The 14,237-nt window shown below is 46.6% G+C and overlaps 4 protein-coding genes across 4 annotated transcripts; 2 read left to right on the forward strand and 2 right to left on the reverse strand.

The window, feature by feature from the left end:
- Nucleotides 1-1,123: 1,123 nt before the first annotated feature.
- N7537_003351 (CocE/NonD family hydrolase) lies at nucleotides 1,124-3,008 on the reverse strand (the record flags this gene model as incomplete). Its single annotated transcript, XM_056894409.1, has 3 exons — nucleotides 1,124-2,438; nucleotides 2,500-2,665; nucleotides 2,735-3,008. 3 exons carry the CDS (start codon nucleotides 3,006-3,008, stop codon nucleotides 1,124-1,126), a joined length of 1,755 nt encoding a protein of 584 aa, XP_056754157.1.
- Nucleotides 3,009-4,642: 1,634 nt separating this feature from the next.
- On the forward strand, nucleotides 4,643-7,730 carry N7537_003352 (FabD/lysophospholipase-like protein; the record flags this gene model as incomplete). The annotated part of the gene is made up of 2 exons (XM_056894410.1): nucleotides 4,643-4,721; nucleotides 4,828-7,730. 2 exons carry the CDS (start codon nucleotides 4,643-4,645, stop codon nucleotides 7,728-7,730), a joined length of 2,982 nt encoding a protein of 993 aa, XP_056754158.1.
- Nucleotides 7,731-8,941: 1,211 nt separating this feature from the next.
- N7537_003353 (DUF3712 domain-containing protein) lies at nucleotides 8,942-10,350 on the forward strand (the record flags this gene model as incomplete). The annotated part of the gene is made up of 3 exons (XM_056894411.1): nucleotides 8,942-9,144; nucleotides 9,208-9,632; nucleotides 9,692-10,350. 3 exons carry the CDS (start codon nucleotides 8,942-8,944, stop codon nucleotides 10,348-10,350), a joined length of 1,287 nt encoding a protein of 428 aa, XP_056754159.1.
- A 268-nt stretch (nucleotides 10,351-10,618) lies between these two features.
- On the reverse strand, nucleotides 10,619-13,032 carry N7537_003354 (uncharacterized protein; the record flags this gene model as incomplete). Its single annotated transcript, XM_056894412.1, has 3 exons — nucleotides 10,619-11,614; nucleotides 11,672-12,743; nucleotides 12,803-13,032. The coding sequence occupies 3 exons, from the start codon at nucleotides 13,030-13,032 to the stop codon at nucleotides 10,619-10,621; spliced, it is 2,298 nt and encodes a 765-aa protein (XP_056754160.1).
- Between the last annotated feature and the right edge of the window lie 1,205 nt (nucleotides 13,033-14,237).

Consider the following 14,237-nt stretch of genomic DNA (forward strand, 5'->3'; position numbering starts at 1 on the left):
TGGCTTCCTCCTGACTGTCCGCCCAACTGTTTTGCGATTAATGGGGACTTACTTGTCTTAGGACACGCTTCAGGGCGGATTTCTTTCCTACGATTTTGCTTATAGTAGGCGTCAATGATTTTAGTCATTCCTTCCCTCTATTTTCTAATATCTTTGTAAAAGAAGGGCCTGGGAGAAAAACAGAATTTATACGCCTTTCCTACTTATAGGATGTGCCATCAAGTTCCACGGTGTTCTAGATCTTATACAACTAATGCGTTTGTGGTTTGCCACAATTAGATGGCTGAGTCAGTGACTAGATCTATAAGGTTCTACGCCAGTGAGGAAGAGAGGACATATCATACCTCACTAAACTGCACTCATTCTTCAAACTAGAGTCTCAGCAGTGGGGCCCAAAATCAAGAGAAAAGTACAGAACAGTGAAGCTGGTTTTGCACTCGGCTATAATAATTCACAGACAATATCTCTCATTCCCAATCTTTGGCTTTATAAACAAAGCATCCGCTGTGATCACCTCAATTCAATCTTGAGGAACCTCTCCTAGAACCTAGAGAGAACCTTTCAAGTAAACCTTGCGACCTTCAACCCGATCGGGTTATGCTCGAAGAAGTATCGGAGCTGTTGGTAAAACCGAGTGGAGATAAGACGTGTTTAAGTAGGCTGTTGCTGGTTTGCAATAACTAGTCGGCAAGAATACGGTCGATCAAGAGGGCAATATACCCGCCGAACAACGCAGCTCTTTTTGCTCAGATCTAATTTTTGTTATATCTCGCTAACCAAAGGCCGTACGGCTCTCAAAATTTGTTCATAATCTATCTAACTTCCGGCTCTATCTTTTGGTCCTACTTTTGTAGGTATTGAAGGATGGTTGTCGCCGGTGGTGGAAGAAAACCGGATTTACCCCCTAAAACTAAGTTTTTAAGAGCGCCTAAACAACCACGTAACCACTTTAGCACCATAAACGAGCTCGCTCACGGCGCTCGGGAGGTACTAAAAGTAATAGAAAACGACGGTATAGGTAAGTTATATATAGTATTTGTTTCGGACTCTGTAGCTCTATTGCCACATTCTAACAGGGCTATTCTTGAGCAGGGAAAAGGATCTTCACATAGGCTCAAAAAACCTAAACAAATGGAACGGAGATATAACTAAGGTACTTTCCACCAAAATGAACAGAATTGGTGCCATTGTTATTAGACAGCCATTTGCCCCGAAGTGCAGAGAACTCTGCCAACACTTGAGGGTTGCCACCAATCCTCAAAACCAAGCTCTCACCAGGCTCGAATAAGATTCCAGTGGGCCAAATAGAGATTTCTAGCTTCACGATCTGGCCCGGAGTGATTTTTTGGGGGTTTTGATGGGTATAGACAGGGTGGAAATCCGTAGAAAGGGTAGGATCAAGCTCTGCGTGACTGGCCCTCAGAATTCCAGGGGGACCAAGATATTTCAACGGATTGATCTGTTGCACCTCATTCACCCTCGACAACTCCATATCTTTGAGGGGTATATTCAGGTGCTCAAGAATCTCACCCTGTCTATCGGCCTTGCGAAGCTGCACGAATACATCCATGTCATCAGCCTGCTCGGCCGACATAAAGAGAACAGCCTTCGAATACCCCAAAAGCATCTTACGCGACGCGAATTTGTATGAGAATGACAGTTGACCGGAGTCATCTCCTCCCTGGGTACCAGGTTGGTCAGCTGGGTAGTGTGCGACTCCTGACTTTGAGTTTGCGTACTCCGTGGACAAGGTGTTGAAAGACTGCAAATATAGTTTGTGATACTCCGTTTTCACAGGAGGCCAGGCAGAGAAAGGAACATTGACCATCGCGACATTGTTGAATGGAAGTATCGAGGCCCGAACCCTGGGAGTGTTCTTCCAGCCATTGTTGCAGTCTTTCATATAACAATCAAAAAAGGAGGCGAGGTCGTCAATTCGTTCCCGTGAATAGAGATCAAACCACTCCTGGGTGGCATGCACAGTGAGCCATTTATCTTTAGACGCAATGTCTTCAAACCCGCGAAAGGATCCTTCGGTATGGATCATTGTCGAGTAGCTAGCCAAGATATAGGCAGGAATTGATATCTTGTCTAGCCGTGCTCTTTTGTCTTCCCAATAAGCATGCCAGTTAGGGTACTTCTCAATCATCGCGACAGGGTCTTCGACACGGTTGCGTCCAACCAGGCATGTGCGTAACATATCCCAGAAAGGCTTAAAGGGAACTCCTCCCCGGCACAAAGTTTCCCGATAGAAGTCACTTGCTCCTTCCAGAGGGGCAATGCATGTGAGATGAGGTGGGTTTTCGGCTGCAATAAACCACTGAGCCATTGCAAGCCAGGAGTTACCAGCGAGTGCAACCCGTCCATTAGACCAAGGTAGCTTAGCAACCTCTTCAATGGCATCATGACCATCCTGGCCTTCTCCGGTTCCCAGCCATCTGCATGCCATTAGTTTGAATCAAACCTCTGTTGAAAATGGGCCCCAGTATATGGACATACCTAATGTCTCCCTCAGAATCAAAAACGCCACGGGCATCAACGTTCACCACTGCATACCCCTTTGCACACCACTCTGCTGGGTCAGGGGCCTCCCATTTCTCGTACCCGGATAGCTTGCATTTTGGAATCCCTGCGCGATGAGGAATCATATCCAGGCTGATTACTCCTTCAAAAAGTTAGCAGAGGCCAAATTTACGAATATCCAAGAATAAAAGCCCACCAGCCCCGGTTTTACCATAGGGACTCCACGCCATCAAAGTTGGCAACTGAGCCACAGCTTCTTCAGGCCGAAATATATCCACTCGAATCTGAACACCGTCGCGCATACGGAGTGGAACATCCCGATCCCAGATAAGAGCTATTGGAAGTGGCCTGCATTCTGGGGTTCGGCAGTGACCTTCTGGTAGAACTATACTGGTTGGGTGAAAGCCACCGTACCCTGTTCCAGGCGCCTCTGGCCTCTTCGAGGACTGAAAGATGGTTTCCGCAGGGGCCAATTCTAGCAACATGGTGAGCGGATGTGAGAACAAGCTAAGTGGCTGGTAATAGAGAATGCAAAGTCTTGAAGGAAGTGAGTTTTAATCTGAACTATCAACCTGGGCTCCAATTTATACAAATCCCTCCAAAGGCTTAGAACAGACTATGACCGTTCGTAGTTGCAATATCTCGGCGAACCTATTGTCGAGTGGATGCACCTTCGGTCTTTTCGGGGCGCGAAGACCGATCGCGGCCTGAATTGGTTCCGAAGACCGCCGTCGCTGGTGAATACATGGTATATGGGAGAATGGAAATAAAAAGAATTAATTGCTTGGATGCGGATATATGGATATATAAAGGCGGGTTCGGCATAGCGAGCAAAATAGCCTTCGGGCAGGATACCTACCCAACAAGGATGATAGTGCAAGCGTCCTCATGAATCTCAGTGGTGAGGTCAAGATCGGTAGGTTGAATGCGAGAACGCTTCTTTTGGAATGTTACCTAGCTGCTATAGTTGAAGAACTGAAAAATGTTTGTGATTCTCTCAATAACCTCATTCTACAATTACTTATTACACTTAAGCAACCCTACTCGGCGATCTTATCGGCCTTATTTAGTTTGCTCTAATATCCGCCCCGACGTTCTATTCGTATAGACCGGATTCAAATAGGAATTTATGTCGAATACCAAGTCCGAATACATGGTAGAAACCAGGTATTATACTGGAAACATCATTCATATGACATTGGGTACCAGGCATACCATACAAAAGTACATATTACAGTTCGTCATCAATGTCCGCACAGATTGTTGAAATAGCGGGTTTTGTCATTTTAGAGTTATGAACATTGGTCATCTATACCATACATTGTTCGTACACGAGCTTTCTGTCAATTTAGCGTAAAGAATAGGAGTAGGGTACACAATCCTATATAATCGGAAGCAGTTGGGACAAGGGAGGACGTTCAATATAACATTCATTATAGATATAAACGAGCTTTAGAAATAAATTGAGAATTTGTATAACTATATAGTTAGTTAGGGGCCATCTAACGTATTTCACTACCGAGCTGGACATACCCCCGAGCTGGACACCCTAGAACACCATAGTAAATACGATATATTCTACGCTGATAACTCAACGACCACGTCTTTTTTTTTTTTTTTTGCTATTTGCCAATAGCTATTGATAACGTTTTTGAACACTATATAGCGATTTTAAAGAATCCTATAACCTATATTGTTATAGTATCGAAAATTACGTTACTGAGGGTCTGAATTATATATATCTCAATTACTAGTTCATAGAAATTTTTTAAACTCCTCTTAGAGACTAGATAGCACCTAAAAAGCATTAGTTCTTAAGGGAAAGTCCCTATAGCCTAATGTTGTTGTGATACTGTGTTGTAATTTATCGCATTTACTATGGTGTTCTGGGGTGTCCAGCTCGGGGGTATGTCCAGCTCGGTAGTGAAATACGTTATGCAGCAACACAGACCTGTTGTGATTTCCACTGGTGCACTCGTATGATCCACTTCGCTGTGAGCCAATACTAACACTAGCGTGGCCAACTCACCCGATGGTGAGGCTCTGGCTTCCCCTCTGTTCAATTTTGTACCTTACTTCCCTCTGCTAAGAGCCCTGCATATCGCGCGTCGGATTGATTATGTCGTTTGGTGACTTTAACTCTGGGGTCCAGGTGGGGATCAATAATGGCCCGATCAATGTGGGGAGCCGTCGTTTAGGTTGGTATTTCCTTCGCAACCCAAATATTCTTGAGTAGGGCAATAATTACGAGGTCAAAGCTAACATAAATTACAGATATAAAGCCTAATTTCTTCAAAACTTCAGCCTACCAACGCCACAAGAACTTGAATCCTTCTCGGGTCAGAAACACTTGCAACTGGTTCTTAGCTCATTCCACTTTTTGCAACTGGAGAGACAGCGACCACAACGATCTCTTATGGCTTTCGGCAGACCCAGGATGTGGAAAATCCGTGCTCGCAAGGGCTTTGATTGACGAACGACTCCTCGATGACGGATCCGCAACAGTCTGCTACTTCTTTTTCAAAGACAACGAGGAGCAAAATAATACTGCAACAGCAATATGCGCACTCTTGCATCAGATATTCTGTGCTAAAATGGAACTGTTTGAGAGATACGCTATTAAAGCAGTGGAACTACATGGGGACGGCCTGAAATCCGATTTTCATGCGCTATGGCAGTTGTTGTTATCTGCAACAAATGATGCGAGCAGTGCAAACATGATCTGCATACTGGATGCCATCGATGAATGCCAACAGCCGGATCGAGAATATTTCATCAAAGAGCTGAAGGACTTCTACATATCTTCTCGAGAAAGTGTTGGCGCCGAGACTAAGCTGAAGTTTCTTGTCACTGGTCGTCCATATCGAGACATTGAACTAGAATTCCGCGATCTAAGCAAACGGTTTCCAACTATCCGAATTGCGGGAGAGGAAGAGTGGAAAGCAATCAGTGATGAGATACGCGTGGTTATTGATGCGAAGATTGAAGAGATGGATTACTTTAGCGACAATGTTCGAGCCGCCCTGAAGCACCGTCTTTCGAATGTTACTCATACAACATACCTCTGGTTACACTTGGTACTGGAGGAAATCAAACGAGAGCCTGGGAGAACAGAAAAGAAATTACTTCGAGCAATCTCTGTTTTGCCAGCAACAGTTGAGGAAGCATATGACAAAATACTTAAGAAATGCAAGAAAAGAAACGAGCAGAATGCGAAAAGGCTGTTAGAGATAATTGTGGCTGCTAAACGCCCGTTGGGATTGGATGAAATGGATGTGGTCTTAGAAGTCCAAATCGATTCAAGATCATGCAGTGATTTAGACCTTGAAGGGTCCGAGGCCAGAAAGGATTGGATTCGGGATACGTGTGGCTTGTTTGTCAGAATACAAGACGAACGAATCTACCTCATTCACCAGACAGCTCGAGAGTTTCTGCTCACAAAGGAACACGAGCTCCAGCAGCCACGAGGATGGAAAAGTTCATTGGATATCCGCCATGCGCACCTAACTCTTGCGAAGGCGTGCATTTCCTATCTTCTTCTCGAGGAATTCCAGGAAGGCCTTCATCGGTTTTCTCGGATAGAATGGAGACAGGCACACGCATTCCTGAAGTATTCAGCAAATCATTGGGCACTCCATGTGCGAAATGCAATAGGACCAAACGGCCTTCATGGAGATGGATTAGGAATCGGTTGGATCAGAAAGGTATTACACCTTTGCGAAGTGGGCAATGGATCATCTTCTGTTTGGTTTCACCATAGTCGTTGGGAGCCTTTACAGAGGCTGGACTTTGAGTCATTGACTTGGATCGGTAACCCCCCAAAGCCGTCATTATTTTGGGCAATAAAGTTTGATTTGGTACATGTCGTCGAATTCTTACTCAAGGAATCAAACACAATCATCACGGATGAAATGATAGAATTGGCTGCAGCAAGCCAGGAGAGTGGAGACCGATTGACAGAGATTCTCTTGGAAAAAGGGGTTAGGATCACCGAAAAGGCAGTACAAGCAGCCGCAGCGAATGAGTCATATGGACAGGCTATCATCACGCTTCTCTTGGATCGAAAAGGAGGATACGTTATGATCACCGAGGATGTGGTGCGAGCAGTCGCAACCAATAGATCAAGTGGCGATGTCATCATGACACTTCTTCTGGATCGAAGAGGCGACGAGGTAAAGATAACGACAGGCGTTGTCCGAGCTGCCGCAGCGAATTCACAAAAAGGAAATGACATCATGATAATTATATTGGATCGAAAAGAGGATGTTAAAATTACCGAGCAGGTGATAATTGAAATCGTCCGAACCTTCAACATCGGTATGATACGAAGCCTCTTGGATCGAAGAGGGGATGAAGTAAAGATCACCTCGGGCATAGTCCAAGCAGCTGCAGGGCACGGATCGAGTGGAGCTGATATTATGACACTTCTCCTGGATGAAAGAGGACACGAGGTGAAGATCACGCAAGCCGTGGTTCAAGCGGCCGCTATGAATAAAGCAGGAATCGACGTAATCACACGTCTGTTAAATCGAAGAGAAGATGTGGAGATAACCGGAGAGGTGGTGGCTGAAATCATCCAAAGATTCAACACAGTTGTTGTTCAAACTCTCCTAAGCCAAAGGGCAGACAAAGTGAATATCACCACTGCCATAGTGAGAGCGGCGGCGGCAAATTGGCAAAGTGGAAATGCCATCATGATGCTTCTGTTGCATCAGAAGGAAGTCAAGGTGGAAATGGACGAGCAGCTGGTTATCGAGATCCTGCAAAGTTTCGACGAAAATGTTGTTGAAGCCCTTTTGGATCGTGCGGGGGTTGAGATCCAGGTAACCAGAGACGTGGTGGAACTAGTGGCAGCAAACTGGCAAAGTAGGAATGCTGTTGAAGCACTATACCTGCGTCAAAATTGGGATGTCACGGAAATCTGCAAAGCACCCTCATCTACGGCTGCAACAGTTGCAAATCGGAAAAGTGCGAACTCCATCATGGAACTCCTGTTGCGTCAAAAAGGAGACAAAGTAGAGGTTACAGAGCAACTAGTGATTGAGATTATCAGACGATTTGACATAGGTGTTATTCAAACCCTTCTGGATCGAAAGGGGAACACCATAAAGATCACGGAAGCTGTGGTAGAAGCAGCAACAACGAATAGATTAAGGGGAAACGCTATCATGGAGCGTCTCCTGAATCTGTATCAGAAGAGGGGGTGACCAAGATGATTACTGCTGTTGCTATCGAGTTAATTGTGATATGTGGGTTCACCATGCGTCCTACGTTTATCGTGCATGCTTCATTTATATCGGTGTAGATCTGGCATCGAAGTTCAGAAAGGGTGACCGTCTTCATACAATAAAGAATCCTGCGAACAGGCCTCCGAGAAACGGGCATTGACTTGCAAAATCTCTTGCTCCGCGACGCTCTCCTTTGTGACCACGCTATATGCTCTGTCAGATACCCGGGAATTCGACATATTCGAATTCTAAAAGTCTAATTATTTAGATACGCCGAACGTAGTGTATGGTGAACGCCCTTGGTAAGAAAAGTCACCATAACAAAGAACCCATAACAAAGAACCTGTAGGCTTGGCAGACCATCCGGCCCAAACGCCCAACTTGCGAATTGATGGATATCAGGAAAAGCATCCTCCTCGGATTCAGCCTGATAGCCCTTGAATCCTAGCCAGCCCAGTGCTCTTACATGCAACAGTCGGAAGCGATAGCACATATCCGGTCGAGAAAACACTGGGAATTCGTCACATTAGTTTAAATCCTTCAAACAAGTCAACGATCATGCTTACTAGATCATTTGGAAGAAGGTTTACCCCCAGACAAGTAATACCTGGTATTCCCCTAATGGCTTGAGCAAAGTAAGATGATAGCCACAAACCACACCGAGGCACTCTGAACGAGACCATTAACGCAAGGCATATGCAGCGTAATCAAGATATCAAGCACACTCCCTGCCAAGTAAAATACATTATTATACCTCGGACTTATATCACTTGAACCGCTTGGGTAGGAAGCCATTGTCTGCATTTGGAATTTGGCCGGCTAAATTGGGACAACTTGATCTCATAGGTTACATGCCGTCAAATTATGTGGTCTACTCTTATAACGAAAGCAATATGACAGACAAGTTATGAATCTTTCAATTCAAACCTAGCTAGTCTTGACAGAGATCACAGTTTATTAGGCAGAGACGTACTTCAGGTTCATCTTCCTTGTCTACGTACCTTACATACCACCGTACAATATCACAAGTAGATGGCGATCACCCCGCAAAGGAAACGAAGCTATATTATAAAGTTCATTGTCGCCCCGGTCCGCGGTATCTTTTCATGGACATATGATAATTTCATAAGGTTTTGGGGATTATATAGATAGATCTTGTGCATTCTTCTCTCCATTGAACAGACCTTATCATGGCACTAGGCATAGGAAATTATATTATCGGGGGCACTCGAGGGGCTCTCAAGCCAGAGCCTGGTGAGACTGAAAGGCTGGAGAAGATCAGATCAGTGAACTCGACCCCGAAAAAGAATAGATTCCGCCGGCATTGCAGGCGATTCTGGTGCATCTACCTCATCGCTAATGTGATATTCTTGGCTATTTTCTTACCCGTTTTGTAAGTCAAGGTGCTCTTTTGCTTATTCTCCTGCTTATCATCAGACTAACTCTACCAACCAAGCTTTCTGGTCGCGATTCCTGCCATCGCTCAACTAGTTGTCAATAAATCGGATCTGCGAATCGTTAATGCCGAAGTGATGCACCCAACAGCAGATACAGTACGGATGACACTAGAAGCAAAGGTAAACTTGAAGCTTGCAATGGGCGTTCGACTCGACCCAGTTGTCTTCTACGCATTTGTGCGCTCCGCCAGCCATAAACATGCATATGCGGGAATTGAGATCCCCGGCCAAACTATCAAGGGGAATTATTCACTCGGAGTCACCGACCAGTTGACACCAATTCTCAACATGACTTCCTGGGAAACCTTTGTGAGCCAAGCTGTCTTCCGGAAGGAAACAGCACTCTCGCTATATGGAGTGACCACTGGATATCTCGGGGTCCTGAAAAACCACATTGTATTGGATAAAGATGTATCAATTCCAAGTGAGCACTTCGCTACAATGGTCTTCCACCCGTGTACGGTTTGTTAATCTCTGAAATAGCTTTGAACAAGTTTGCAGGCTTCTCCATCGCAAACAGCACATTCGTCTTACCGGCAGAGGGAGATGGATCCAACCTCGTTGCCAATATTACACTTCCAAACCCCTCCGCCCTCACCTTCGAAGTTGGCACTATCACACTCGACCTCAAAAGCGGCAACACAGATCTAGTCATCGGCAAAGCAACGGTCAAAGACGTCACACTTAGACCAGGCAACAACACTTTCCCGTTGAGAGGTGTGATCGACATCGGTACAATGATAGGCAACCTCACCGAAGTTCTCAACTCACAGAGCCCAGCTATCAGGCGAGGCTCACTGAGCCTGACAGCTGTGACCAAATCAATTGTATCCAACGGCACTCTGATCCCATACTATACAAAGGTCCTCAGTTCACTCCCTCTGGTGGCAAACGTGAGCATTGGCGATGTTCTCAGAAACTCACTTGCTCACCTGGGCTCGAGTGAAACATTATCAGGCTCCGATGACAAACGGAAGAGAGGCCCTGTGCAGTTGGACGGTCCAGTTGGATACGGTGATGCGCATAGCCAGGTTGCAAGTCTGAAACACAACAGACACGTTCAAAAGATCTTTGAGGACGAAAATCCCGAACGACGAGACGCAATGATAGATTCGCTGGCTCAATATTATGCCGCACTATGAATGTACGATACAATTTAAATTGGGAGTTGACGATACCTCTTATCACAATTTTTTTTGTCTGAATTGAACCTTGATGTCTGGTCTGTGGAAGGCATCGTGGGATCTGAGAAATATGAGAAAAATAAGGAATCTTACAGTACATTGATATACTTGAAGCATTGAAATGAAAGGTCAAGTTCTGTCATAAATTCATTTCCCACATATGCCCTATGCTAACATGCTGAATCGAAAAGTTTGGAACAAAAATAATAGAGAAGAGAACAAGCGTTCAGTAATAAATTCCACCATTTGCAAAGTACCCAGGATCCGGCAAGGGATCAAAATACGCAGGTTGTTCTCCGAATTTTGGGCCTTTGTCATGATCGGCAGTCAACAACGTCATCACATCGTTTCTCCCATCAGTATCAGTGACTATCCCCGGCCACAAGTTGTTGTCACTCCAGCTCAGATACTCCCAGAGATACTGACCCCCAGAATCATCCGTGAACGGGGTAGTAGCGAGAGGGTCAAGGAACCCATTCTCGCCCATAGTCATGTTACCACGACCCGGTTCAGGCGGTGGAAACATGAATGGCATATCCCGACCAGCGGGATAAGAGTCACTAAGGATACTAGCGGAAGAATCAAGATCAGTGAGGTCCTGCCCCCGCTTGCTGGCCTCGTAGATACGCGAGATAGCATCCAGCGACCGCTTCGCCGTATGGCCAAAGGACAGCATACGGGCGAGGGTCATCATAGCCATTTCCACCTGCGCCTGACAGGACTCAACGGACGCGCGAGGGTCATTTGCCGTTGGATCGTTGAGGAACAATCCCACCAAGGGAACCAGAGAAGCCTGGAAGGTCCACCAGACAGCATTCCATCCGCACAGCTGATTGAGCTGCGCGGTAGCAGCGATATTCCGAATAGATTCCTCTGCGACTTCGCGACATTTTTCAATCGCGGTGCGCTCCTCGGATCGCAGTGCGATATAAGGCACGCGGCGCATGGCGTAGCTGAGCAGTGTTGGTCGGTACAGGAGGATGCGCTGGTTGTAGTAGCGCCAGCGCATGACTGTGCGGACGGTGTTTATTGATTCTGAGCAGGGCTCGTGGTCTTTCAGGACGGAGGGGAGGTTGTCCCACCACTCGAGGAGCTGTGCATCTGCGTGGGACATTTCTTGGTGCTTGACTAGCGGTGCTGCGGCGAGGGACTCTTGGACTTGGGTTGCGATCTTGGCGAAGCGAATATTTTCTACTAAGGGGAGAATCTCGAGGACGTTTCCCTATTAGAGGGTCATTAGTCAAACGATCATTCTTTCTTAAAAAGGAACATGACCTACCTTGTCTCGACAAAGGGGAGGTTTGACTGTAATGTTGGAACCCATCCGACCCATACTAGGCCGGCCTAGTGTCATGCCGGCCCAGGTATCCATGCAGAACAAAGACCACCAGACGCGGCGCTTGAGATCCATGGAGGCTAGTTTCGCCGGACTCGGTATTTGACGAGTCTCCGCAAACTCCTTGTGCAGTCCCAGAGCAGTCGCCATACGCAACGCAGCACCCAAAATGGAGTACGCCAGATTCGGTTGACTGATATAGTGGCAATACCAGCCGCCCAATAGGCCCAGCGCCTGAATAGTCTCGATATGGGAGCTTCCCAAGGAACTCAGAGTTAGGTGGCCCTTGCATCGCAAGAAGTATGTCTGGTGTGTTACATCATCGTGTCCTGTAGCCGCAATGCAACCGAGAGCAAGAACGATGTTCAGCAGAGCAAGCCAATGATCATCTTTCCGACTACCGGCACAGTAAGCCTCGCGGAAGGAGCGCTCATCGATCATAGGAGCGAAGGCTTGGAAATAGAGAAAATATGCATCGAGCATTTGCATCTCTGAGAGTGAAATAAGGGGTTGTGGTGGTGTGGTAGGCCCATGATGCGGCCATCCTACCGCGTTCTCCTGTTCATTCCCGGGAGTTCGCGAAAAGTACGAGGCACAGCCTGGATCTAACCAGACAATGACCTTAATCACAGCCTGGATAGATGATACACCCAGGTAAGATGAAGGCTGGCGAGCCGACAGCGACAGGCCATTAACGTCATCCGAGACACCCTCTACTAGATCCGAGGAGCTAGTATTACGGCTATCCGGGAGTTCCTCGGGCATAGTTTGCAGAGCCTCGAGGTTGTCATCGTCATTTGACAAAGGTGAGACATGTGCTTCCAGGGAAGCCGATGTCGATGGGGAATCGGCATGATGTGGAAGTGCTTGCATGTGAGAGCCCGACGGGGCGGTGGTGAGCTCGAGGAGTTTCTCCCGTGGCAGATTTGCCAAAGACTCTGGAGAGAAGTTTGGGAATAACTTTCCCAGGATACTTCGATACTCTTCCAGAGTTGTGGACAGTTTTTCTACATGTCTATATAGCATAGACTGGTCAGATGGTTGGCGTTAGAAGAGAATGAGCAAATGACTCACCTCCGCGACGGCCGCGGGTCTGAATAGTGACACTGGTCTGACTTCTTATACCACCTACATGCCTCACATGGCTTCTCGCCATCACACTTGATCTTGCGATGGCGACAAGATGTACAAGCGCGCAAGGTTGTCACCCGGCGACTAATGGATTCCCGTCTTTCACTCGTAGACCGGTTGCGGGCAGGGGTTGCTGTCGTAGGGTTCTCAAACCCGTCGAATGTATGGAACATTGTTGATGATTAAAGGGTATAAAATTCACGACCACCATGTGGTCACTGAGTGGGTAACATGTGTAGAATGATGTCCTATGGATGTTGATGAGACAGTTGATGCTTCACATTGCTGAAAGGTGGCAAGTCATGTAAGAGAGAAAAATAAAAAAGCAGAAGATTAAAAGGGGAAAAGCAGACTAAAACGGAAAAAGAAACAAATAGGCTGATCCGCTTAATCTCCCCGCATTTTGGTGAATTCGAACTTCCAAGGCTTTTTTCTTTTGCCAGTCCGGGCTCAGTCGGGTTATAGTGATTGGTCGAGTATATTAGGATTATTATAGGCTGATCTCCACGACTTTGGACTATTCCTTGGCGGGAAAACGAACACACACTCTCTCTCAGATCTATTAGCGAAAGAAAACAGAAGGCCCTTCAGCCTCCGGGTTGACATTAAGATTCCCACATTAGTAACTCCCGGCATATAAGATCAACAGGGGACACTGTATAGGGTCAACTAGGGTTTCCAGTCCCCAGTTAATGTTTCAGCCGGGAATTGCCACGCCAGCATGAACAGGGGTGCAGATGTCTGCCATTCACGGGAAATTTCCAATCTCGCTTCCAGTTGTTCACACGCCACCGAAGGTGCATGGCAGGGTACTTGACCATGATGTGGCATGGGTTCCCCAAAGTGAGGGGCAATTTCCCCAGACTCACTTTGGCGAAATCATGAGCCCTGCAGGACTGCACGATCATATGGGGAAGATCACTGTGCATGTCCGTTCTTGCATGAGGAGATCAAGTCCGGGAGTCCAGTAGTTCAGTAGTTCAGTGGTCCAGTGGTCCAGTACCAGCCAATTTTCGCTTTGACCGGATATTTCAACCTGTTTCACCAATCAAAAGTGTCAAACTTTCTCATTTTTATGACTATCCTCCGTGTCCTCCGTACGGAGTATACCATAATGGCTCTCAGCCCGACGCCTGGCACCTAGAATGAGGGATTTTCACGAATCAAGGGGCTGGTGCTCATGTCCACTTATGCTTACCCTGTGTATCAGGAGGGGCCGTGCCTAAATTGTATGGCGCAACTTGCCGGTGGGGGTCCGATGCCAAGATAATTTCGCGCCAATGTCTCTTTCTAGTCAAGGGCCCGAGATGGGGACATGGGGCAGTTAGGAGTTCCCGCCTTATTTTCTCTTATTCTCAAGGGAGAAAAGAAATCAAGA

The sequence above is a fragment of the Penicillium hordei genome, assembly GCF_028827395.1.
Source record: "Penicillium hordei strain IBT 12815 chromosome Unknown utg000002l_segment0_segment0, whole genome shotgun sequence".
Classification (NCBI taxonomy): Eukaryota; Fungi; Ascomycota; class Eurotiomycetes; order Eurotiales; family Aspergillaceae; genus Penicillium; species Penicillium hordei.